At 42.2% G+C, this 25,064-nt stretch overlaps 1 protein-coding gene across 5 annotated transcripts in view; it reads left to right on the plus strand.

Annotated features, from left to right (window-relative positions):
• Positions 1-1,299: 1,299 nt before the first annotated feature.
• PDGFD (platelet derived growth factor D) overlaps positions 1,300-25,064 on the plus strand; it is a 146,655-nt gene continuing 122,890 nt past the window's right edge. For all 5 annotated transcript variants that reach the window (XM_074860181.1, XM_074860184.1, XM_074860182.1 and 2 more), the window contains exon 1: positions 1,300-1,918. In XM_074860181.1, coding sequence (XP_074716282.1) covers positions 1,789-1,918 — 130 coding nt within the window. In that variant the 5' untranslated portion in view covers positions 1,300-1,788. The remainder of the gene's footprint in view (positions 1,919-25,064) is intronic.

The raw sequence follows: 25,064 nt of genomic DNA on the forward strand, positions 1-25,064 counted from the left end.
TTTCATTTCTTGTATGTCCTCTATTTGACTTTCTGCTTCTAGCAGGATGGTTGGATTGGCCATCTTCCGTTTGCCCAGTTTCCCCCCTGAAACGGGCACCTAAAATGTAGGCACATCTGCTCACAAATGAAACACTGTTGGAGCCTTTCCATTATCTACCACATGGGAGCAGGATTAGGTTCGCTGTCAGTTTGGGGGAACATGAAAGGGATAAAGAACCATGAATTATGCATAACAGAATTGCACCCTACTGCTTCCTTAAGACATACAAGATGTTTCAGTCATTGTCATCCTAACATGCTCTTGGAGAAAATGTTTCATACAGCCAGAGGCAGTCCTCTTGAGTGCAGCAGGACTCATCCAATATTCCCGTTACAGCAGTGTACTGATGGTCTTCTACTAGTGAGGTGTTGTTTCATGTTGTTAAAGGTCTGGCAGCACGTTACAATTTGTTAGACTGGCTAAGACTATATGAAATGTCTTATGAAATAAACTGAGTAGGTAAGAATTTATCAGAGAACTGTTAAAACCTGACTGTTTTTTCAATGTCCTCACTTGATTATTTTTATTGCAGCTAATGGAAGGGAGTATTAAAACAGAAATCTGATGTCAATCCTCACATACCTTTGGTTTAGACCTGAACTCTTCCAGGCAGTAATACAATCTTTTAATACCAGACCGGATTTAATGAGGGTCTAAATTAGTGGGAATTAACTTTTTATGAGAGCTTTGGCCAGTGCTTGGCATGACAGAAGAGCCCATATATTTCTCCCAGGGAGAACTGCGGGTTTTCTTCAGCCGGTGTGTTCTCACCAGTTATTCCACCAAGTCTCATCACCCGCCCGGGTGCCACTCGGTGATTTGAGTCCCTCCAGCCCGACGCATAACCGTGCCGTGGCCACTGCGGGCCCGGGGGGGACGGGACACTTGGGTGCGCGGCGTCTTTGCTGGCGGGGAGCCCCTGGCACACGGCTCCCAGCGGGCCCACCCGCGGGGAGTCCCGCGGGCCCGGCAGGGCAGACTCGCTGCGCACCGGGGCCGGCCCCCGCCTCGCACCACCCCTCCCGCCACTTTCTGGCCGGGCTGGAGCCGGCGCGGCCGGTAGCTCGGGGAGGGCCCGGGCACCGCTCCCTTCCTCCCCGCGCCGGCCGCTCCCACCCGCGTCTCTCCCTGCCCCCGGGCCGCCCCCTTCCCCCGGGCCGCCCCCCCCGCCCCGTCGCCGGCCCCCGCCGCGGAGCGCGGGGCGCTCCCGCCGCTCCAGACCCCAGCGGCGGCTCCTGCCGAGCGGAGCGGCGCGGAGCGGCGCGCGGGGGCGGCGCGAGGCGGCGGGCGCAGCGCGGCAGCGGGACGCGGAGCTGAGCGGCGGGCGCAGGGGAGCGGGCTGCAGCGGCCCCCGCCTCCAGCGCGCGGGGCACGGCGGTGCCGGCCGAGGGGAGGGGGCGGCGGTCCCGGCCCGGGGGCTTTTCACCTTGGCCGAGTTCGGCACCGTCAGAGAGGCGGCAGAAAGTTCAGCGGGCAGGAAGTTTGGGGGCAGCTCGGAGAGTAACGCGGAGCTGTGGTTGCTGTTTCGGGTGGTGTGGGGTTTTTTGTTGTTGGGGGTTTTTTGTGCCCTTTTTTTTTTTTTTTTTTCCCCCTTTATACAACTCCACCAAACACACAAGCAACCCGCAACAATAAGAACAAGCAAAAAGTGCGGGAAGGGGGAGAGAGCGCGCGAAAGGGAAGCACCCTTGGTGGGGAGAGCCGGGTTTCTTTGCAGAGACACGGTCCCGTTCTCAGCGGATCCCAATGCAACTGCTCATCCTCCTCCTCCTCTACGCTGTCGTCTGTGCGAACTTTTGCAGCCGTCAGGGCACCACTGCCCCTGCCCAGAGCGGATCTATAAAAGCCTTGCGCTCCTCGAATATCAGGCGCGATGGTAAGTGTCCCTCTGTCTTCTTTATTGCCAAGGGCTGCATTTGCAGAGGAAGCCCCGAGCCCGGCCCGACGGCTGCTGTCCCCCCTTCCTCGGGAGCGGGAGCCGCGTCCGCAGGGGCCGCCAGGGGTCTGTCCGGGCGGGGGTCCCGTCCCTGGGAGGCCGGCGGGCTCAGCCGGGGCGCGGGGGGTCCGGTCCCCGGAGGCCGGTGGGGGTCGGCCCGGGAGCGTGTGGCCAGGTGGAGGGAGGGAGAGAGGGAGGGGTGGGCTGAGGGGGCGGCTCTGCCCGGCGGCTGCTCCTCCGGGCGGACCCAAACTTCTCGGGACAACTTCGAGGAGGTTTCCTGGGAGCCGGCGGTTGGCGGCGGCGTCCCCAGCGTTCCCCTCGGGCTGCGGGCGGCACCTCGCCCCTGACACCGCGGGGTGTCCGGTCCCGGCTGCCGCCGAGGGCCCCGCCCGGCGCCCTTCGACACCCGCGGGCCCCGTCCCCACTGCGTCCCTTTGATGTGCCGACGCCGGGGGCAGTGCGGGGAGGGCGGCGAGTTCGTGACGGCTGCGGCCGGAGCGGGGCCGCGGCGGAGCCCTCCGGGGCGGCGGACGAGGGAGGGGGCGCGGGCGGCGCCGCCGTGGCCTCAGGGGTGCTTCGCGGGAGCGCGGCTCCGCTCCCGGCCCCGCTGCGGCCTGTCACCGCTGTGGGCTCCTGTCATGGCTGTCGGGGTGCCCGAGGGCCACCTTGGCGGGAGGGTCCGGGTCCAGGGCTGGGTGTTCGCCCGGGGCAGTGCGCTGGGAGGACTAGCCCCGTCCCTTGTGCCCACCACACCGCTGGCAGGAGTAGGATGCCCAGTGATGGTGAGCACCAAGGAGGGCGGCTGCGGGCTTTCGGACACTGCCCGCCTGGTAGGAAGGGTGGTTTCAGCCTTCGTGTTTGAACTCTGGCGTGTCTCCCGCTGTGAGCCACCGGCAGAGGATATCCTTGACAGCTGAGGTGCTGTCGAGGGTCTACAGCGCAGCTGCATGGGACATCAGTGCCTCAAGGGAGCTGGCAGCGTGGCCATGTGCGTGGCCTCAAGGTGAACGAATGTGGAGGCTGCGTAAAAACAGCACCACTGAAAGTCACCTTTGAAATCCACTTGTTCATGATGAAAGAACACCAGGTCTTTTGGTTTGGGAAGGACAATGATCCTCTGGTTGGGGAGCAGCCTGTTGTGTTCCAGCTTCATGTGGGAGGACCTGCTTTTGCATGTTGCAGCGTACCTTATTGCAGAGCAAAATGCAAGATGTTCTCCTGAAAAAGAACAGAGTTAAGTTCAGTCTTCAAGTTAACGTCTTCCAGTTGCCAGAATTTATATATTTCATAAACCCTTTTCAAAAACCCAGTCACTTGAGCCATTTCCAAGATTGTACTCTGTATTTGTCAGTGTTTATTTTTCAGCATGTGTACAATGTGTGTAATGGGTATACAGTTGATTAGGAAGATGTTTTTGTTTCAGCTTTGGAGCCATACTGAACTTAGTAATCTTTTGTATGCCTTTTGTAGTCATGAACTTAGTAATCTTTTGTATGCCTTTTGTAGTCACTGACAAAAGGGATAGAAAAGGTGGAGAGGCTTTGTCTTAGAACTGACATAGCAAGTCTGGGAACAGCAGTTCCTTCTGCCTCAGAAGTCAAATTTAATCTAATAAAAATGTATGTGTTTGTAATAAAAGCATATATCCATTATTTCTGTTTCATCCTTTAAAACTATTGTGTACTTTATCAAGCTTCATGACTTGTTAGCCTGCCATCTTAAACTTCATAGAAGAACTGAGACCATCTCTGAGCTAAGCTAAGCAAGCTTCCTTCCAAGTCAAACTCCAAACAAGCTTTTTCATGGAACACTGCAGTGATTTACTTAGAACTTCAAAATGTGTTTTACTCTGGTCTTCACTGTAAAGTCAGTGAAGAAATCAGTAACCTCTAATATAAGAAAAGTTTTCAACTTACTGGCAGTGGGACAGGTGCTTTACTCTGCAGAAGACGACTTCTTGTGGTGAAGTTGCTTCTTGGAGTGATGAAGAGAACAAGCCTGTGTGAAATGATTAGCTAATCTCTCTTTTCCTAGCTGTAATCATTTAACGTTGTGATTAAGCTTCGTACGTTTAAAATTATCTTCCACAATTTGTAGTGGCTGAACTTTCTGGGTACTGGGGTGGACTGGTACTGGGGCTGTTTGAATGCAGCAGATCTATATGAAATTACATGCTACCTTCGACCCTCCCTGGTCCGTATGCTAGTGAGGCCTGCTGCCTACGGACATAGTGAAATGCACCCACACTGAAGTCAGACACCTCTGCAGTCCTTTAGCAGATGTTATCCATGTCCCGAGGAGGTAGCATACGTTTAGGAAGACCTCATGCGGATGCTAGCACACTGCAGCCTTGCTTTCTCTCTGTGCTTTGGAATCTTTTTGCTTTTTCTCTGCAAAGGGTGGTGTGTTCTGGTATGGCCAGTGGAGCTGGGTATTGGGTCACAATATCTAAAGCAGATGAGCTGCTGATTGCCCAGATTTTACTAAAATGAACCAAACTGTTGCTTGAGTTTGTTGACTAAGGGTCTGTATTTGTGCAGCCAAGGGTTATGAGCTGTATTCCAAATGTTGCATGCATGTGACGAGCTCACAAGCAAAGTGTTTAGACCATAGTTGGCTGTAGGCCACTAAATGTATTTCTGTCTTTTATAATTTTCAGTGGTGTTTGTGTCTTGTTTTGGTATGAAGCGCTGATATGGAATAGCATTAAAGACATGTGGGTTGCATTGCTGAGTGAGACAAACAGTATTTTTTACTTTGTAAATATTTGCAGGCATGACAATACAGAAGAGGATCTAAGAGCACACAATACACTGGGGTAATATGTTCCAACAGTCTCTCTCAAAATGCACAGCAGGGATAAAAACTAATTTAATATTATGGTCCTGGGCTGATGATCATGATTATTATGTTGTGGAATTAAGAGAGATACTGAAAAAGAAGCAAGGTCTGTTCAGCTCTTCAAAAAAAATATCTTGGCAAGTCCAAGAACACCTGCACATTTTATTAAAAAAGAAAACAATCCTTTGGATTGCAGTTTTCTGTTAAGCTCCAGGCAGGATAAACTAGTGATACTGCACACACAGAGCTTTAATATGGAGGCTTGGTCTTGCTTCCGGCCAAAACAAACCTTTGCACTGTGTGCAATTTGAGTCTTCTTTTAGGCTAAAAGAGGTTGGCCTGTTTGTAATTGCTCTTACTTAAGACTGAGGTTGCTCTGGGAAGGAAGAAATCTATAGATGAAGGGCAGCAGATACAAAAAAAAGTGCCTTTTAATGACTACCAAACCTAACCAGACTGTACTTCCTGCTGAAGATATTAAGAATATAAATAACCTGCTTACAAGACATCTTCTTGTCCCAGTGGAAGGACAGGCATTGATGACTCAGCTGTCCAGTGCAGCACTAATCAATTCTTTAAAGTGTCCTGGAGATGCCAGCCACATTTATAGCAGATTCAGTGGTATTCACTTAAAGTGTTTACTAATGCCGTTACCTGTTAAGTCCTTTGAAGTTCGTCGGAATAACACACAGAGAGAGCTTCCAGATGCTTCCATTGTTCTCTTTGCCTCAGTTTCCTGGTTTGCTGTATACAGGTAATACTGCCTAATTACAAGAAGTCTGGTATTTTGTTTCTGCTATTTTGGTTGTTTATGTGTACTTGGAGATGAGAAGTGGAGATGAAAAATGCTAAGTAATATTATTTACTGTGTGGTGTCTAACTGAAACATCAATTGCTTGTACTTATCTGTTACTGAACAAACATCTGTATGAATGCTCAATCTAGGAAAGTATGCCTAGTCTGTACACTCAGACTAAGCATCACTATACATATTGTAAATGTCAAAATCCAAAGTTTAAAGAAAAGGCAGAATAGAACAGACAGCATAGTGTCAAATCATTTCAGCATGTAAACAACTGAAAGCCATGGTATCAGTATCTTTTGATGTGGATTTGAAACCATAACATCAGATGACTTGTGATAAGATCCTGGGCTTTTGTGGTTTTCATTATGAAGCAAATAAACTAGGAATTTCCAAATTTTGCTTTGCTTGTGCACCACCAAAAATACAAAGAAAACTGTACTTTACCATTCTGGAGAAATGGCAACAGCTTTCGGCTCTTTGATGGCTTGTCCAAAGGGATGTGTGCCATTAACTCTGCCCTCCCCTTCCCTGTATTGGCCTGTGCCTAAGCACAGGGAAAAGCATTTGACTTTTTTGGGCAATATTCTCTCACCAAATAGGTGTTAACTGTCTGCTCTTGGGAAAAGATATAAATGGGGTTTTTTTCACAGCACTTTGAAATGGCTCTTTTATCAGTAGTGGTATAGGAACCTCAGTTTTGGAATGCACTTCTCGAGTTCTTTTATAAGAGGCTTGTATACATGTTTTTTTAAAGGACCCTGGTGACGTGAAATTGTGTCAACCGGAAAATAGCTAAAATAAGTTTGTTTTTATAAGCTTTATTTTCCTGATTGCTTTTGTAGATTTTGTAAAAAAAAAAAAAAAAAAAAAAAAGTGTGTTTCAGACTTCATCAGACTAAAAAAAAAAAGAAGTAGTAATTTACCTGTAGTAATGCACTTCGCTCTACAATTGTTTAACCATGATGATGTGTCTTATCTTATCTGTGTAATTAACTGTTTGGACTGAAGTATCAAAGGATATTACATGAAAATTCCAACCCTGACTCAGCAGCAAGCAGCATGGAGAAATTCTCTAAAGGAACTTTGAAACATGTTTTATCAGGCAAACGTATATCATGTAGTGGAAATCACTATAAACTCTCCAGCCAGTCTCCCAACACTTCTTGTTTCTTTTTTGAAAAATATATTTCTGTGAAACTTAATTAGGCCACCTAATTCTTAAAATGCTTACAGACAAAACTTGATAATTGTACTGCTTTGATTCTTAGTAGCTGAGCACTGCTGAAGATTCTAAAATAATGTGTTTTTTTCACCGTGATCCCACAGAGAGGTTGTGTTTTAGAAAACACCTAGGAATAGGCATAAATAGGAAACTCACGGGGAATCATTAGTGCAGTAACATTCTTGAAGTCCCTAACTTTGAGCATCTTTAATATTCCATTGAAATCAAGAGGCTCAGTCCTACAGGATTCTGTGATAACTAAGCTCAAATACCTTATATGTAAGTGGGATGATGATAAAACTGACTATATCTTACAATGAAGCAAGAGTACAAGTATTTACAAAATTATAATCATAGAATCATTTAGGTTGGAAAAGACCTTTAAGATCATTGAGACCAAATGTTAATCTAACACTGCCAAGCCCACCACTAAACCATGTCCTTAAGCACCACATCTACACCTCTTTTAAGCACCTCCAGGGATAGTGATTCAACCACTTCCCTGGACAGCCTGTTCCAACACTTGACAACCCTTTCAGTGAATAAATTTTTCCTAATAACCAATCTAAACTTCCCCTAGTGCAATTTGAGGCCGTTTCCTCTTGTCCTGTCACTTGTTACTTGGGAAGAGGCCAATATCCACCTCACAACAACCTCCTTTCAGGTAGCTGTAGAGAGTGATAAGGTTTCCCCTGAGCCTTCTTTTCTCCAGGCTAAACAACCCCAGTTCCCTCAGCTGCTCCTCATAAGACTTGTGCTCTGGACCCTTCACCAGCTTCGTTGTCCTTCTCTGGACACACTCCAGCCCCTCAATGTCTTTCTTGTAGTGAGGGGTCCAAAACTGAACACAGTATTAGAGGTGCGGCCTCACCAGTGCCGAGTACAGGGGGACAATCACTTCACTAGTCCTGCTGGTTAACACTATTTCTGATGCTATTTGCCTTCTTGGCCACCTGGGCACACTGCTGGCTCATATTCACCTGGCTGTCGACCAACACCCATGGGTCCTTTCCCGCCAGGCAGCTTTCCAGCCACTCTTCCCCAAGCCTGTAGCATTGCATGGGGTTGTTGTGACCCAAGTACAGGACCTGGCACTGAGCCTTATTGAACCTCATACAGTTGGCCTCGGCCCATTGATCCAACCTGTCCAGATCCTTCTGGAGAACCTTCCTACACTCAAGTAGATCAACACTCCTGCCCAAATTGGTGTCATCTTCAAAGTTACTTAGGGTGCACTCGATCCCCTTGTCCAGATCACTGATAAAGATACTAAACAGAACTGGCCCTAATACTGGTCCCTGGGGAACACCACTTGTGACCAGCTGCCAACTGGATTTAACTCTGTTCACCACCACTCTTTGGGCCTGGCCATTCAGGCATTTTTTTTAGCCAGTGAAGAGTATGCCTGTCCAAGCCATGAGCAGCCAGTTTCTCCAGGAGAATGCTGTGGGAAACGGTTTCAAAAGCTTTACTAAAGTGTAGATAGACAACATCCACAGCCTTTCTCTCATCCACTAAGCGAGTTACCTTGTCACAGCAGGAGATCAGGTTTGTCAAGCAGGACCTGCCTTTCATAAACCCATGCTGACTGGGCCCAATCACCTGGTTGTCTTGTACGTGCTGTGTGTTGGCACTGAAGATGATCTGCTCCATAACCTTCCCCTGCACTGAGGTCAGACTGACAGGTCTGTAGTTCCCTGGATCCTCCTTCCAGCCCTTCTTGTAGATGGGGGTCACATTTTCTAACTTCCAGTCAACTGGGACCTCCATGCTTAGCCAGGACTGCTGATAAATGATGGGATGTGGCTTGGTGAGCACTTCTTCCAGCTCCTTCAGTACCGTTGGGTGGATCCCATCTGGCTCCATGGAACTGTGTGTGTCTAAGTGGTGTAGCAGGTTGCTAACCATTTCCCCTTGGATTATGGGGGACTTCATTCTGCTCCTCATCCCTGACTTCCAGCTCAGGGGGCTGGGTACCTAGAGAACAACTGGTCTTACTATTAAAGACTGAGGCAAAGATGGAATTAAGTACCTCAGCCTTTTCCTCATCCTTTGTCACTATGTTTTTGTCAAATGTATTTGTCAAATATTCTGTTAAAATAAAATTTTAAAAAAGCATACGTATCATAGGCATGAATATTATGTACATGCATGCGCAGAATAAATATATATAGTTCTTTTACATATTATCTAGTATAGGATATTATATATGCACATATATAATACATAAATCAGAGGACATAAGCACAGGGAAATAAGTACACTTAATATAATTGGTTCCAAATGAGCATTAAAATCATAAAAGTATTGTACCCAGGGAATTTTTTTTTAGAATACCCTCCCCAGGTTTAATGTAACTTTTTGAAGTCCTAGTTGAACAGTGAACTGTTAGACAAATATTTGAGCCTAAGTATTTGAGGTAGTTAAGATCTTTACATGATGTTGTTAGCTATATAATTTATGGAATTTGGGTTGAAAGCAACCGTTATGTTTGAAAGTGTTTGTCGGTTTTCCAGGTTGTGAGTGGAAGTTCTGAAAGTAATTTACATGTTATTAGAATTTTTATTAAGTAAAAAGGAACTTACAGGGAAGAGGATTATGGAAGGCAGAAATCCTTTTAACAAAATAATATATAAATTCACTACATTACATATCTGGCACTCCTTCTTTAGCCTGAGTGTAAATATTAAAAGGAACAGATCTACAAAATGTTTATTATTTATACAGCAAGAAACTCCTTTGGGGAACAGTAAATTAGAAGGACAAGGAATGGCTTTCATTTCATACCTCTAATAATAGTATATATACAAAAGGTGCAGCAGAAGTTTATATATTTTATGCTCCAGTCCTTTCATATGGTTAGTCTTGCTTACATTAAAATATATCTGCAGCTAATTACAGACTGATCTCTTTAACAGCAAATAAAATACCTTACAGGACTGGCTCTGAGCACAGGAAAAGTAGGCAGCTGTCTGCGATATCAGAGTCCAAAAGGCTTCAAAATGTCCAGCTCCTTGTTGCCTCCTAAGCAATAATGATGACCTCCAGAAATGTCTTCCAACCTTAAACATTCTGTAATGGCACCTACTGCAGCTGACAGAGGGGTGGTGATGGGTGGAACACATCCTGTCTCAGAAGCAGCGGTTGCCTTCCCCGTGTCTTCTGTCCTGCTCTCCCTCTTTCCCACTCTCACCCCCTTTATGCACACGTAGCAGTAGCAGGAACAAGAAGTCTGGTTCTCCAACATCTCTGGGCCCAGCTGTGTCCCTTATCCTTGCCTTACTCCTCCACTTCTTGTGTAGCAATGTTCAGTTTTGCCTACCAAGCTGAGAAACCTTGAGTTAGCTCTCAATGTTCATAGCATGTTCCCAACCCTAGAGAAGGGCTGTCTGCGCCTGCCTGCTCTGGCTTTTGTTGACCTGCAGGGATTTGACACTAGGATATTAAATGAGTCCTAGGAAATACCATGAAGGCTCTGTGTTGGCATTCTCTGTAATAAGAATTTGCCCACTAATGCAGGAAAATGTAGCAGTAGTCCTTTTAGTTAGTTGATTCAAGCTGTATTCAAGAACTGCTCCAAAAATCCTATTATATTTATGAGGTTGATTACATTATACCACATTTTGGATAAAAAGAGACCACTTATATCACTGCTTCTGGTGAGGATCTCTTGGCTAAAATACTGGATTATGTTAGGTTACTTGGCAGTTTGTTTCAAATCAATCTCCTGTTTACAAAGCTAAGGAAATGTCCTGTTTACAATGTCAAACTGGCCAGATTTTCTTTTGGGAGTTTGGGTTTGGCTCTAATATTTTTGGTAGTGAATAAATCCTACATGATCTCGAACTTCCTATTGTACTTCAGTAATCTTTAGTTTCATGCTTCGTTTTTGATCTCTGTCCCACGCTGTGAAACCCAGCATCCCATATATCTGCTTTAGCAGTCAGAGCTCTGCGTGTTTGGAGATGGTGCAGGAGGACACACTTTTACCTTCTGTACGAACTTCCTGCCAATGTATTTTAGTCCTGCTGTGCACTGGGACATGAAGATGCTAAACTCTGTAAAAATATTTATTAAACACTAGGTCCATGAAAAACTTGAAAAATAGCTGTCTTGACCTTCATTGCACTGAAATCAATGCAAAACATCCATCAGCTCTTACTGCAGCAGGGTCTGGCTCACATTTTACATTAATTAATACAGGATAAAAGAAAATACTTAGGAATTCAGTGATGAGTTTTTTATAGAATCATAGAACCGTGGAATCATTTAAGTTGGAAAAGACCTTTAAGATCATTGAGTCCAACTGCTGACTGAACACTGCCAAGTCCACCACTAAAGCATGTCCCTAAGTGCCACGTCTTTACATCTTTTAAATACCTCCAGGAGTGGTGACTCAACCACTTCCCTGGACAGCCTGTTCCAAAGCTTGACAACCCTTTCAGTGAATAAATTTTTCCTAATATCCAATCTAAACTTCCCCTAGTGCAATTTGAGGCTGTTTCCTCTTATCCTGTCACTTGTTACTTGGGAAGAGGCCAATATCCACCTCACAACAACCTCCTTTCAGGTAGCTGCAGAGAGTGATAAGGTTTCCCCTGAGCCTCCTTTTTTTCCAGGCTAAACACCCCCATTTCCCTCAGCCGCTCCTCATAGGACTTGTTCTCTGGACCCTTCACCAACTTCGTTGCCCTTCTCTGGACATGCTCCGGCATCTCAGTGTCTTGTAGTGAGGGGCTTATGTAGGTAAGCTTTACACTATTCATAGTTAAGATAGTTAGTGTCCATGCACTGAAAAAAACCCAAATCCTTTGCACTGACAAGAGGTGAAGGTGTAACTGATGTAGTTACAGATTGCGTAGCAAAAGTGCAGAACAAAGCCTCGCGGGTTCATTGTGTCCGGCTGCTTTTTCTCCTATACTAACAATCTTATGTGTCACCCACAGGATATCCTACAGGAGACTTCAGCTGCAGTACATTTCTAAATAAGACCTTAAGGAAACCTGTCAGTATTTTTCACTGTCTTACATTGTTTCTGTTTCTTTTTTAGTTTTAAAGAGGCTCCAAGTGTAATATGCGTGGGGTTTTGTTATTGTTTCTTCTTGGATCAGTTGTAGAAGATTTTTCTCATAGTTGAATGTATTTCTAATCTGATGTGACTCATAATAAAAGTGGATTAAGGATAAAGCAGAGACCCAGGCCGGTTAAAGAGAAGGAATAAAAATAGGTACACAGAATGTTGATTACCAGAACTACTGTGGAATTTGGAAACCCTTTATGTACTGTTGTAGCCTTAATTTTTCAACCAGGAATTTGCTTGAAAGATAAATCCTTTGCTTTAGCAAACCAGTGACAGTAGTGTTGCATGAAAACAGCAAGTAGCTGGTAATAATGCCTTGAGATTCTGTGTGGAAATGGACCAACACAGCTTCTTAATCACGATGTCTCAGCAGGCATAAACACTGATAGGAGTGATTTCACTAACACATCCAGATGTCAATAAAAGGGTTTAAGACCTCATCACAGAAGCCTGCAGAGAATTTGCTGCTTAGAAATCGATAGAAAGCCCCAAAGTTACAGTACTGTTTCTTTTCCTGAATCAGGTTGTAGGCCTGTTCCCTTGCTGCTGTAAATTGCCTTCATGTTGTTGTGTTAGGTTGCTGAATGTTTGGAAGTCAGCACAAGGGGATGATGGCTTGCTTCATTGTTGTCCATAGGGTGGGACCTGGGGCTCCCAAACCCCTGTGTCTGCATATATCACTGTAGTTCTGGCAGAGTAGGATGACTATGTAGTTGTGAGAAGCAGAAAGATATTCTTTGCTCCTTCCATCCTCATAATGGCAGAGAACAGTTCTCTGCCTGGGTAGACTTAGTTTTATTTTTGTTTGTAATTAACCCTTGTGATCCAGGAGAGCTTAATGACATGGTATTCATTTCTCTACCAATCCCATCATTCATTAGATCCTGGAATGTGGTAGCCAAAGTTAACCTCTTCTTCTAAGAGGCAAAATTCTTCCATCATTTAGTAATGATCTGGCTGCTCCTAGTGTATATTGATCTGCTTTTACATAATTAGTATGTGCAAATGTGAACCTCTAGAGTCAGTGCTCTGATGATGCACACCATGTTTACTGTACAGTACACTCTTGAGTGGTGCCTCTGAGAAACAGACACAGTGACAACCCCACATTTACAGCACCCCTGAGTAATGCCGAGGTGTCTTGGGTCTGTCCTTGGACCTGCATGGCAGCACCAGGTTTTGAAGTTACACCCCCATCTCCATACGTACCGCCTGCCTCCCACCAGACTTCAAGAAATGAGTAATTAACTTGGCCATATGACAACATGGAAACAAACATCACTCCAGAAAATAAACTTGTTTGCACCACAGAGGAACTTCATGCCATACTCTAGTGCACATCTGAGGACCAGTCCTGGACCTGCGTCGTTCCCACAGTGGCACGCAGAGGAGGATGAGAAGTGGATGAGTGTGGCTGTTCAGCCTGCTAATTCCCCAGTCCTGTAATCAGTCACAGCACATGTAGTAAGCCTTTGCTGGGCAGTGTTCATGCATTTGACAACGTTTTTCTGTGAGCAGGAATACGATACGGTAATATCTTGTGTTTCACTGTAGGGGTCAAGCCCCAGCAGCTTGGAGAGGCAGAATTGCCACCCACAGCAGTCATTACACGTGGGCAAAGACTGGAGATCTTTATCAGGGTGCAGCTGTCCTTAAAATGCTGTGGCCTTGCTGCCTGTCCTGCCCACCTCCTGTCCACTTTCCTGCTCAGAGTTGGCACTGGTTTTGCAGGCTCAGAGCTGTATGACATACTGAGGTAAAATAACAGGGCATGTGGATAGCTGTTTTGGTGGAACAGAGAATCATACAAAACAACAGTGTGATGTCCCGAATAAAAACCAAATATCTTAGCTCTCACATGCTTGCATGAAAATAACTCCGGTGGCGTGGGAGTTAAATAGAACTCTTCCCTCTAAAGAAATCCCAGAACAAAACAGGGAAAGCTATTATCCTGGTTTTGTTTCTTTGCACGTTCCTTGGGTTTGGTTTCACCTAGTGCATAAGGAAATAGAGGAAGGCCATGAAGAAGAAATCATAGTGACTTGATATGTCAGTTCAGTTTATTTTCTTGAAGAACGACTTTAAAGGCTTTTTTAATACGTGCAAGGATATTTTTCAAGGCTTTCGGGTGCTGCCTTTTGTACAAGGATCTTGTCTCAGGATTTCTCTCTGCAGCCCTACAATGACAATGTCGTTTCCTGATGCTACTGCGATTTTTGTTGCCACCATCAATTCTTGCAGGACCTAAAGTCAAGCCTTAGATCAGGCAGATTGCTTTTCAGCTTATTTAGGCAAGCCATTAGTCAAAATATTAACTGAGGAAAAAAAGTGTCACCTGTTTTTCTTATCAGGAGAGAGGCAAAATATATTTCTATATATGCTTTTGCAATGAAGTGATTGCAGATTTAAGTACACATCACTGTAGTTTTGACAATTAATTTCTAGCACTGAATTTTCAAAAAGGCCTTCAAAGATTATTAGCCAAACCAGAACGTAAATACCCAGAGGTGCCTTGTTTCTTTCCAAAGAGGCTAGCCAGCCTGGTCACCTAATGTGGCTTCTGCTTCCCTTCTATTTCCATGGGCAGGAGACCAACATTTCCTTTGCTTATTTATTATAAATCAGTATTGTTGATTTTTTATATTTATTTTACAGTTACTGTGGCTAATAAAAAGCCTATACTTAAGAGACAAAAAAGCATGGACTTCACAGTATTATCATTATTTTGTTGGCTTGATGTTTTTGCCAATTTAAAATTTCTTAAAATTACTAGATAAAATAGAGGATCCAATGCCAGCACGTGAATCCAGGCAGTTATGTAAATTGGTTTTGATAGAGGTTTCCACCCGTGCAGCAGCAGCTGGCACAGCTTTTCAGAGAGCATGAGTGGGCCTGCTAGAAGAAACTCAGGGAGCTCACACAAGGGAGTTAGCTGAACTTCTATAAGAAAACTACATGCCACATCCAAGATACACTGTGCTTTCTTATGATAGATACTAATAATGAATTTATACCCATAATGGTTGCTGAATGATTTCACATGGAATGTCCATTTTTCTCCTGCACATATGCACCATTTCTGTTAAGAAGTTGATAAATTTTGACTTTCTGATATTGACATCTGAGGCCCAGAAAAACAAAGTTGAGAATAGACTGACAATACTGGAAACTGAAGGCTTCTAGTACCTGTCAAATCCCCACATTTACTATATTAAAAACGAAGCACTGCCCTCACAAACCTTCTGCCAAATATTTGCTCTTACAATAAGGCAAAGGAAAGCAACCATAAAGAAAGGAAGAAAAAAATATTTTAGCAGCAGAGACATTTTCATTTCAGTGCTTTCCAGGACAAAAAAAAAAAAAAAATGCCAGATGACTGAACGTGTAGGATTAACCTGAAACATATTTTTAAAATGAAATTCAAAATCACATTACGTACGAAGTAGAATTGACTACACAGCCTTGTTAAAAGTACAGAGTAAAACAGAAGAGCTAAAAATGTTATCTTTCTTTTTGCTAGATTCATTAAAGGGCCAGACATAGCAGGACCAAAGGGTAAAGTCATGCAAGTTGAGCATGTGCACTACCAGTCATGTAATGAGTGTCAGAGGGATAATGGGGAAGGAGCTGCAGCCCTGCCTTGGTATCCCAGTTAATCTTCCCCTCGGATGTACAAACACGGTACAATAGAAAGAGTATCGTAAAAAAATTACTAAGGCAGAGAGGCTGGAAGAAGTTGGATAGTATGTTAAGACTCCTTACTCCCTGCTGAAGTACCTGTTCCGTGTCCCACTGATGGACATGGAAGGGCATCCCCTTGTTTCAGTGTGTTCCGGACAGGGCTCCCTTCTGCCTCCTCCGCTCTGCCTGAAGGACTGAAATCACAGCTTAGCCCTGTGCCAGCAAACAACCTGATATATCACCAAATTCAACTTTTTGCAGTTCCTCCATGTGGTACTGCAGCTTTTGCTAAGAGAAACAGGTGATGTGTTCAGTCTCTGTATTCCTCACTGAGCCACATGGGAGAGACAGTCCACATGCACCTCGTGAAGCATATATAACTTTTGTGTCATTTTGTGTCAATGCATGCCATTTTCACTTCCCGTGGAAGATGGACACTGGGTGTAGATCCTGTCTTCACCTTGTTCCCAAGACTGGCATTTTTAAATAGTGAGTGTGCTCAGTTTGTACAAAAATAATTTACTGTAATTGTGACCTTATTAACGTAGTGCAATTTCAGCTGCTGTTCACCTCTCACTAATGACTGGTAAATAAAATGCTAATCTATTTTACAGCTTTTGTGTCGCAAAAGTTCAGGTATTCAGATAACTTAATTAGCACCTAATTTCCACACTACACTGAGTAGTTGCTCTACTCTGACTTAGACATCTTTGCTGAGAGGAATCGAATTGTAATGAAGCTGTTAGTGCCACTGTGGTTTGAGTGTGGTCCATGTTTCCAGTATTAACAGGTATTGTTACATTCATGATCTATGGATCCATATTTGACTTTTAGTAGAAAAGAGGAGTAGAACTGATTGAACTATGTATAAAACAATTATGGCTTTTCTCCCTTGCGGTTGTCAGAGGAGAAAGGACTACTACAGTAAACATGAGAGGCAGCGTCTTCATGTGTGCTTTTCTCTAGATCTGGTGGCTGGAGACCATCCTGTATGCAAAGAAACATATGCTTGAGGAATCTGGAGAGAAAAGAGTTTCTAGCATTGTGTCTCATAAATCCGTCAGGATCACTCAGTCAACACTGGGGCAGCAGCTGATACCATCTAACTTTAAGCATGTAAATTATGAGTTATTCTTTTATAAGCTGTATTATCCTCTACTGGTTACTGTCTCTCCCTGTGATTATTCTGGCAGCTTCTAAACTAAAATGTAGTGAATACACCTCGGACAGCTTTGGTTGCTCTGTCCGTGGAGAAATCCTCTACTGCAAATGCTGCCACTGATGGGGGTGTTAAGTAGAGGTCTTAGGGCTTCTTTGGAGAGATTTCTGGTTTCCAGTGCTCTCAAGGATCTAGTTTTGAGACCTTAACCATATTCTGTAACCTTATTCCACATCCTATTTTTCTAAGAGAGAAATGGTGGTTCCTGGTCTGTGTGATTCTGTATGTACATGTACTCGTGTGTGTAACAGCTAGTCTATCTTTGGAAAGATACTGCCATGCGGTATCACTTGATTCTAGTGTAAATATCTGCATTTCCACAGAACATTATAAAGATAGTATGCAGCCTCTATGCTGTAACATTTGTGTTTCACTCCTTTGGCTCTTCCTGCCAGGATAATTTCAGAATAATCCTTTTCTATTTGCCTCTGTTTTGAAAAGAATCCTTGCTATGGACCAAATGAGCCAGTGAGAAGGTTCCTGTGTCACTTATAGTTAGGATTTCCCTCCAATAAGGGCAAAGTGTTATAAATTTATTTAGTTCGACTATCCCTGGTAGCGTACATGGGATCTAAGCTGATGCTCATCTTTGAGTGGGACCTAACTCCAAATTCGGGTGTCCGAATGATACAGTTTTGTTAACAGGCCCTCCAGCCTTCTATACAAACTCCCTACAGGACTTTTTATTGTTCCGATAGACATAGAAAAGCAGGTCATACTTTTTTACTTCTACAGGTTTGGAGCTGTCTGGACATAAAACTTTTAAACTACAGTAATAAATGTGTTGTTCTCAGATCTAATAATGTTTTATATTTCAGTGAAAATCTTTCTAATCCTCTGTTGTTTTGAAGAATTGATGTCATAAGATGATGAAATTAATAGCATTGTGAAGGTCTATTTACTTTTTGCATTGTTTACATCTATGGCATTGCAAACCAAATGCTGGTAGGGCTGCTATGCTCTGGAGTCTATTCTACACAAATCTTCAGAAACTCTACAAATTTTTTTTTATATTAAATATAGTATTTTTTCTTAAATATAAAGCTCAATTGTGTAATAAAAACATTATTAGTCAAAAATGCATGCTTTCTAGATTGAAAAAGAAACCCATTTGAAATCATGACAGCTTATTTGAAGATGTGAGCAAAATATAATACGTTGCAAGATATAACACATTATATGGATACCTGCAAAATGCTGTTTCATTGAGCTCTTTCAAATTCTATTACTTGAAATATTTCTGTTTTCTTAATTATGTATGGAATTGAAGAACTGTTTTTATCTCTTGAGGTCAGCTCAAGTTTTGCAACCATATCACAGTGGAATGTAGTTCATTAAATACCTGTATTTTCTATATTTACAATAGATTGAGTGCTGGTGTTGGCATTTTTTTCAAAATCTGAGACTTCAATTGCTGCTGTACAGAAATTTTGCTTTCATTATTCCTGATTTCAATTTGCCTGGCAAGTGTACAGTGAATATTCTTTCTTCATTCTGTTTAGTTCACTCAAAATTGAGAAATCAGTTTGGGCTTACAAAATTCCCCCAAAAAACCAGACCACAAACAGAATGATTCTTTTTCTCTTTCAGACCATAAATAAAAAACAACTACAAGTGTATGAAGTCAGCATTGCAGAAAAAACCATACAAAATACAAATAGGAACATACCTGCACAGATGCTTTCAAAAAGATTTAAATTTTAGCTTCATTTTCTTTTGGGGCCCATGAATCATTTCAGAAATATGATTGCTATTGTGTGAATAGGAGCAATGGGAGTTCATTAATAGGCAGTATTTCCTTTATTCACTAAGTCAGACTTGAATGAAAAACATGTTATGGTACTTCTTTTTCTGATGCTTTCAACACAATTAAGGTAATTTTATTTAACTAAGAGCTATTTAAAATGCTGCCGTATGCACATTTTAATTAAATCCTGATCTCTATCCAAATGCAGCTTGATGCAAATCACAGTCTAAACAATCATTTTCATTATTATGAATATGTTCTCTGACATGTTAAAAAATCATAAAATTCAGGATGTGCAATAAATGTATGGTGAGACAACGTAGCTTTGAATATTATTAGGCATAGCACATCTTCCTAGGGAGCAGAAAGAATTACTGGATCTTGTGCTAAGTTATATTTAATTGCAGATAAATGTGTTCTTAATTATTGTATCTTTAAATATTCTTTTAAAACAAACAAGCCTGAAAAGTAAAAATGAAAACTCAGATTGAAGTTAAAGATACAAAGCTAGGTTTCCTACTAGTAGCTTTAAATCCCAGCTGAAATCTCAGATGTGAATCAATCCATCTTCCCAACTCCACAGTAGATCAGAAAATATGTCATGAAGTCAGTTGCTTTATCTCAGGTCCTGGCTGGAGGCCTTTGAAAAATAGAGGGGGCGGTTGGGGGCGGGGAGGAGAAAGAGAGAGAGAACATACCTCTATGTACGTGTGTACGTGTCTGCCTTGTGCTTAAGGGATTTTTATACATTTACATTTAGATTCAGTCTGCCATACTGTGTGTTTAAATGAGGCAGAAATGTAACTCATAGAGAAAAAAAGTTAATTTTACCAAACATTGGTGGTTTGAAAGATGGGACATATTGTTAAAGCTTCTCTTATAATTGAGGGGGAGAGAAAGGCACCTGCAGAGAACTGTTCATCCCATTTGTTTTAGATGTCTGTCTTCAGGTGGGATGAATTATCTTCTGCGTGTGCCTTCTTTTCGCACTCAGTACAGAGCAAGTCTAGGGCAACTAGGTCACTAGCACAGCAAGCTCAGAGAAGTACCTAAAAATATTCCAGTTTTTATCACTGAGGAATGTGAGTTGAGTCTTCTTTATCTCTTCAAAATGTTGCATCTTTAGTGATGAACAAGTTATTTCTGACTATCAAGTGATACTAGTATGTCCAGTGGGATACCAGTGGCACCAGTGGTACCAGTCATACCAGTGGGAATGCGAGCTTCAAGAATAACGTTTGGTACCACTGCTTTTGGGATAAAATGTGGAGGGTTGACAATACTGTTGGAATAAGAGAATGTTTAGGATTAGATTTGGCTTCCCTTCTCTTTTTCAGGATCACAGGCAGATATTAAATAGACTTAGAGCAGCATATATTTGTGCAAGATCTTGTGTTAGCAATTTTTTATATATACAGAGGTCAACTGAGATTAATATGTATGACCCCTGCCAGCTGTTTTAGACCTCATAATGGCACTAGGCTCTGACTCATGGGGAATGAATTTGTCAGAGGTTTCTGGCAGGGTCTGAAATCACTGCTTGTAAAGAAGCAGCACTCAGCAATGCCTGGTTGAAGGTACACAGTCACAAAAGTTGAGCCAGAGGTTGCTGCAGAGTTTTAAGTACTGGAGGGAAAAGGGGTTGGTTGAGTGCCGACTCCCCAACTTGAAAGAACATCATTAATCTTGTGTTAGTGTTCCTGGGAAGATACCTTTGGGTGTGAGCTGGTTGTATGAATGTGTAAGTGCAAACATGAATCTACACTTTTTGAGCCCATTACCTCTCTACCTTCTGAATGTTTGCAGTTGTGTTTGTCTCACTGCTCAGCTGAAGCTGCTTTCGCCTTTCCCTCTCTTCCCTCACCCTGACCAAACCCACTCAGACATAATGCTGACAGAGACACTTGTGCCTGCAGATCTCCTCCCTGGACCTGCAGCTGTAGCGCATGTAGTCACTGATTTCTGCATGTGTTCCTGAACCTCAGACTGTGTAATGGGACATATTTGGTGGCTGTCTACCACTCACATGTTATAAGATACCATTTTCCCTTGTTGATAAGCAGATATAAAAGCAAAGAAAAAGTAAATAATCCCACATGTATTTAGAATTTGTTTTAAAATGTATTTTCTTGCTTAAAATAAACATATATAAGTGCAGATATAAAATGTCTAAATCTTACTGTGTTAAGGCCTAAACTTTATTTAATATATTGAATTCAAATAAAATGTAGTTCTTTGGATAGCAGAAGAAATGCAAGCTAATCTCTTAAGGCTTTGTACCTCATTGGTAGGCTGCACTGTGAAATGTGAGCTGCATTTGAATCTTTTCCCAGTGTTAAGGCATACAGTAATGTTCTCCCTCTGGATTGCCTGCCTACCAATGAGGATGAGGCTCATGCTGCTTCCCTGCTCCCAGGGAGGCATTAATACAGTCTCTCTTCCCTCCGCTTTCCTGCCTGTCTTCAGAAAACTAACAGAACTGATATACCTTTGAGGCTTTTATCCTCAATTTATCCAACAGGTTCAATAGTTATTAGGGAAGCTCACAAATGGGAATATAGGCATAGAGCAAATTCACACCAGTGTTGTTACTGAGAGCTTAAGTATTAAAAAATAGATTTTGTCTATACATAGAAGTCTGTTTATGGAAGCACTACAACATGAAATTAGGCCTCAGTGTTGCCTGAGCTCTCATCCCACTGGAGTGTGGGATAAAGCTAGCAGTGACTTCAATGGGAATAGAGTATTGAGAGCTTTCAGAAATCCCCATCCAGTCATATTTTTATTTCTCAGAGAGTTGTGAGTATTCCAGATAGTAGAATTTAAACACAGAAAGAAAGAAAGTCAGAGTCATAGGAAGTAGGGAATTTCTCTTATTGAAAAAGGAGAGAAAAGGAGTGTCTCTTCTTGAAAATGACAACAGTCAAAAAAAGTTAGTGAACGCAAGAGCATGGAGAGATTCTGTGCCATTAAGAATGGACATAAGGTGTGCATATCTAAACTTGCCAGTAAAGGTAGTTAATGTGTAATTCCCATCTGAAAGAAGAACATATGCATAACATATCATAGATGACAGACTGCATCGGAGAAGTAGAAAAGTAAATCCCATTTTGGATAGAGTGAGATTTATATCTCGGTAGAAACACCATGAGTCTATAAGGTTTGTTTAGCATTGTGCAATGGCTCTGAATCCAAAACTATTGCAACTAGAAACTGAGTATTTTCTGGACATTCAAATACTGTTTCTGGTTCACATATACTGCATTTACAACACAAATAAAACATCATAGCTCAGTGTGCCCTATTTCATCTTTTTCAAGAAAAGTTCCCAGCCCATTCTTATTTAGCCCTTTACATTATTTCCTTTCAAATGCTGGTGTTAAGGTATTTGCAGGCTTGGACTTTTGTCCCCACAAATAACTTGTAGTTTAAATGGTATAATTATTCATTAACTGTCTTTTCAAAGTTAAGCTTGAAAAGCTTTAGATTCAGATACACCAAAAATCGAAACCTGAGGAAATACAGACATGTCCAGACTTTAAGTCTTACTTCTTTGTCTTACAGCTTTGAGGCATCTTTTACTTGGGTAAACAAACTGCACAAAAAGTGATGGAGGAGCTAGTGAATAGAAATGCAGAAGTGAGAGTGTGTATAACACAGTACAGAAAAACTAAGGTGGGATTCTTTCTTTGTTCCTCTTTGGGAATGGATGATGGAACCCAATTTAACTGAAAAATAGTGTTTCTATAGAGGTCTTGTAAGGATTTATTTACACAATAAATTCACTTGCAAAAGTTCGGGTGGTAGAAGGCCTGATTCAGACTACTTCTATAGGGTATCTGATTGCATCTAATATGAGACAAATGGTTTCATAAGTTTTGAGCAATGCTAAGACACTTCTGTATTCGACCATGTGCCCTGGAAGATAACGACATTGCTACCATTGTTTCCAATGTGCAGAACTTGGCCCTGAATGAAATTGAATAGAAACTATCATTAAATTAACTGAATGTTTCTAAGGCTATGAATCCAAATAGAATTTAAAAAATCTATAATCAAAAAGATGGTTTCTTACCTAATATTTTAAGTTGCCCTCTGAGGAACTTCACACAAGTACTATCAGAAGAAAGATAGCGAACTGAATGACTGATTTGGCTTGTTCCAGCAGTTCCTGCCAACACATACAAACCAACAATCACAAGTGTTCCTTCTTGGCTCTTATTACTGAACTTAGATTAAACAGAAAAGCGAAGTCTGATGTGTAGAATATGCTGTGGATAATGATTTGGACAAGCAGTGGCTGTTTGTCCTCTCCTCTGATTATTATCTGTTGACACACTAAAATAACTCACTTGGATGTGCTCTGTACCAAAGGATCTTGGCATCAATCCTCTCTTGGTCCTAATAGCAGTCCACTGGGGGAAAGGCTGGTTCGGAATGAAGGAACCAAAGATAATAATAGCATTTCATATCTTAATTTTAGTCTGCACCTTGAAGGCTTTTAACAGGCATCAAAAATAAAGATGAGTTCCTCATTTATATTCTTGCATCTCTCCATCTTTGCACTTGACGTCTTCATGAGGTTCACAACTGTTAGATGGCTTTCTTCTCCTTAAGTGACTTGATCTTAGAAAATGCTGAGAATTGTGGCTCAGATATAGCAACAAATGTAAACATGTTTAATCCTGGGAGTAGATTACTCAGTGTCCTTTACATTTTGCAAGCCTGTGGTCTCTCTACTCTAAGCTGTAGTCCACTTTCAGGAGCTTTTTTTGCCTTGTGACTGGAGTCTTCTCAACTTGACTGTTCTCTCCCATTCTTCAACTAAACTATTTTTGTCCATTTCTCTGTGCAGCTCATTCCCCTTTCTAGCCTTCAGCAGGGGTAGCTACTACCTACCCACAGTATGTCTTACACTTCTCATGCCTTTTTTTTGTATGCTATGTTCTGCTAAATCAGCATATTTTTCTGAGGCCTGAATCTTTGCCCATTAACAGAGCTATATCTGTCTTCCTGCTAGGCAATATTCCTAACATAATTTACTGCTCTTCACATTTTCTGTGAAATCCTTTGCTAAAATTCACATATTTTATTCAGTGTAAAATATGTGCTGGTGCTTCACCTCTGTCCTTATATAGCTTATATTTCAGTTAGAAGGGCTGCCTCAGTCCAAGTCCCTGTATACAGGTCAAGTGAGCTCCATCTTAAAAATAGTGTATTCAGTGCTACTGCTGGTACTACCCAGGGGCTGTAACAAAGCTGTTTACCAACCTTCCTATAATCTGGACATGATTTGGCTGTGCCAAGTTTATATCTGTTTGCTCTCAGAACTCTGTCCTCTAGCTTGGGTGGTTCTCTTTCTTTGGAATTAACTCCTTGGTGTATTCATAGAAAATGATCACATTACATACTGATAAACTGACCCTTGCTAATAGGAAGATGTTCTGAGTCGTTCTGTTTCCTGTTCCCTTCTAGAATGCAGAACTAGAACACTGGTCTCCAGTTTTAGCACATGAATGCTATACTGCTGTACAAGCAGTAGCAGTGCATTCAGAGTGGTTGAAAACTAATAGAGAGGACAGATAAATTAGTTTTTGGGTGCTAAGTTATTATAATGCTTTTCTGAGCGACAATAAATTGTTTTGTGAGCAGTGAACCAACAAAGATTGGTTTCTTAAAGGTTCTCAGTCTTTATGGTGATAGCCAGTATGGATTCCCTGATGTCTGATAAGGGCGCTCCCATTCTGCAGCCTTTTTCTGAGTGGTGTCATTGATAGAGTCCCTTTTTCTAGCTAGTCTCCTGTTTCTCTTAACTTGTAGAAATACTGTATCTTGCAGCCTCTCTTCCAATCTCATATTAGTTGAATTAGCTTGAAGGTTAAAAATCCAGTAGTGGGGATTGACAAGCAGACATGTAGACTTAGTGTGTTCACATGGGAAACCACCTCTGTTTGCCTGTAAATGTGCTGACTTGATATAAGAACCCTTTGCATAGAATGTTATTATGCATGCTTCAAGCTTAGTATAATTATTAAATTATAACTCACCAAGTGCAAGTCTCACCTGCTTAAAATACTAAGTTAGTTTGACAAAAAATATATATGAGTAAAGAATTTATGTGGAAACAATTTAAAGGCCAGTCTCATGCCTGTATAAAGTACTAGCTCGGTCTCTTTACCATGGTTCTTTGCAGAAAGTGGAGATAATGTTGATATTCTAGAAATACCAGGTATGTACAACCCATTGAAGTGGCTAAGTGTCAGAGCTCTAAAGCTTTACACCTTGGATTTTATGTTGTCTTAAGTGGAAGAAAATGGGCAAGGGGATTTGACTCTTATGATTTACTGTGTATTAAATACTTAGAAGAATTCTCCATCAGAGTGTGTCCCACCTTCCAACACCCGTTTTTGAACCTCTTTTTTTTTAAGAGCGTTACTTTTTGGCCCTGAATCAAGACAACACTCAAGCATGTACTTCCATCCCATTGA

The sequence above is a fragment of the Strix uralensis genome, chromosome 2, assembly GCF_047716275.1.
Source record: "Strix uralensis isolate ZFMK-TIS-50842 chromosome 2, bStrUra1, whole genome shotgun sequence".
Taxonomy (NCBI): domain Eukaryota; kingdom Metazoa; phylum Chordata; class Aves; order Strigiformes; family Strigidae; genus Strix; species Strix uralensis.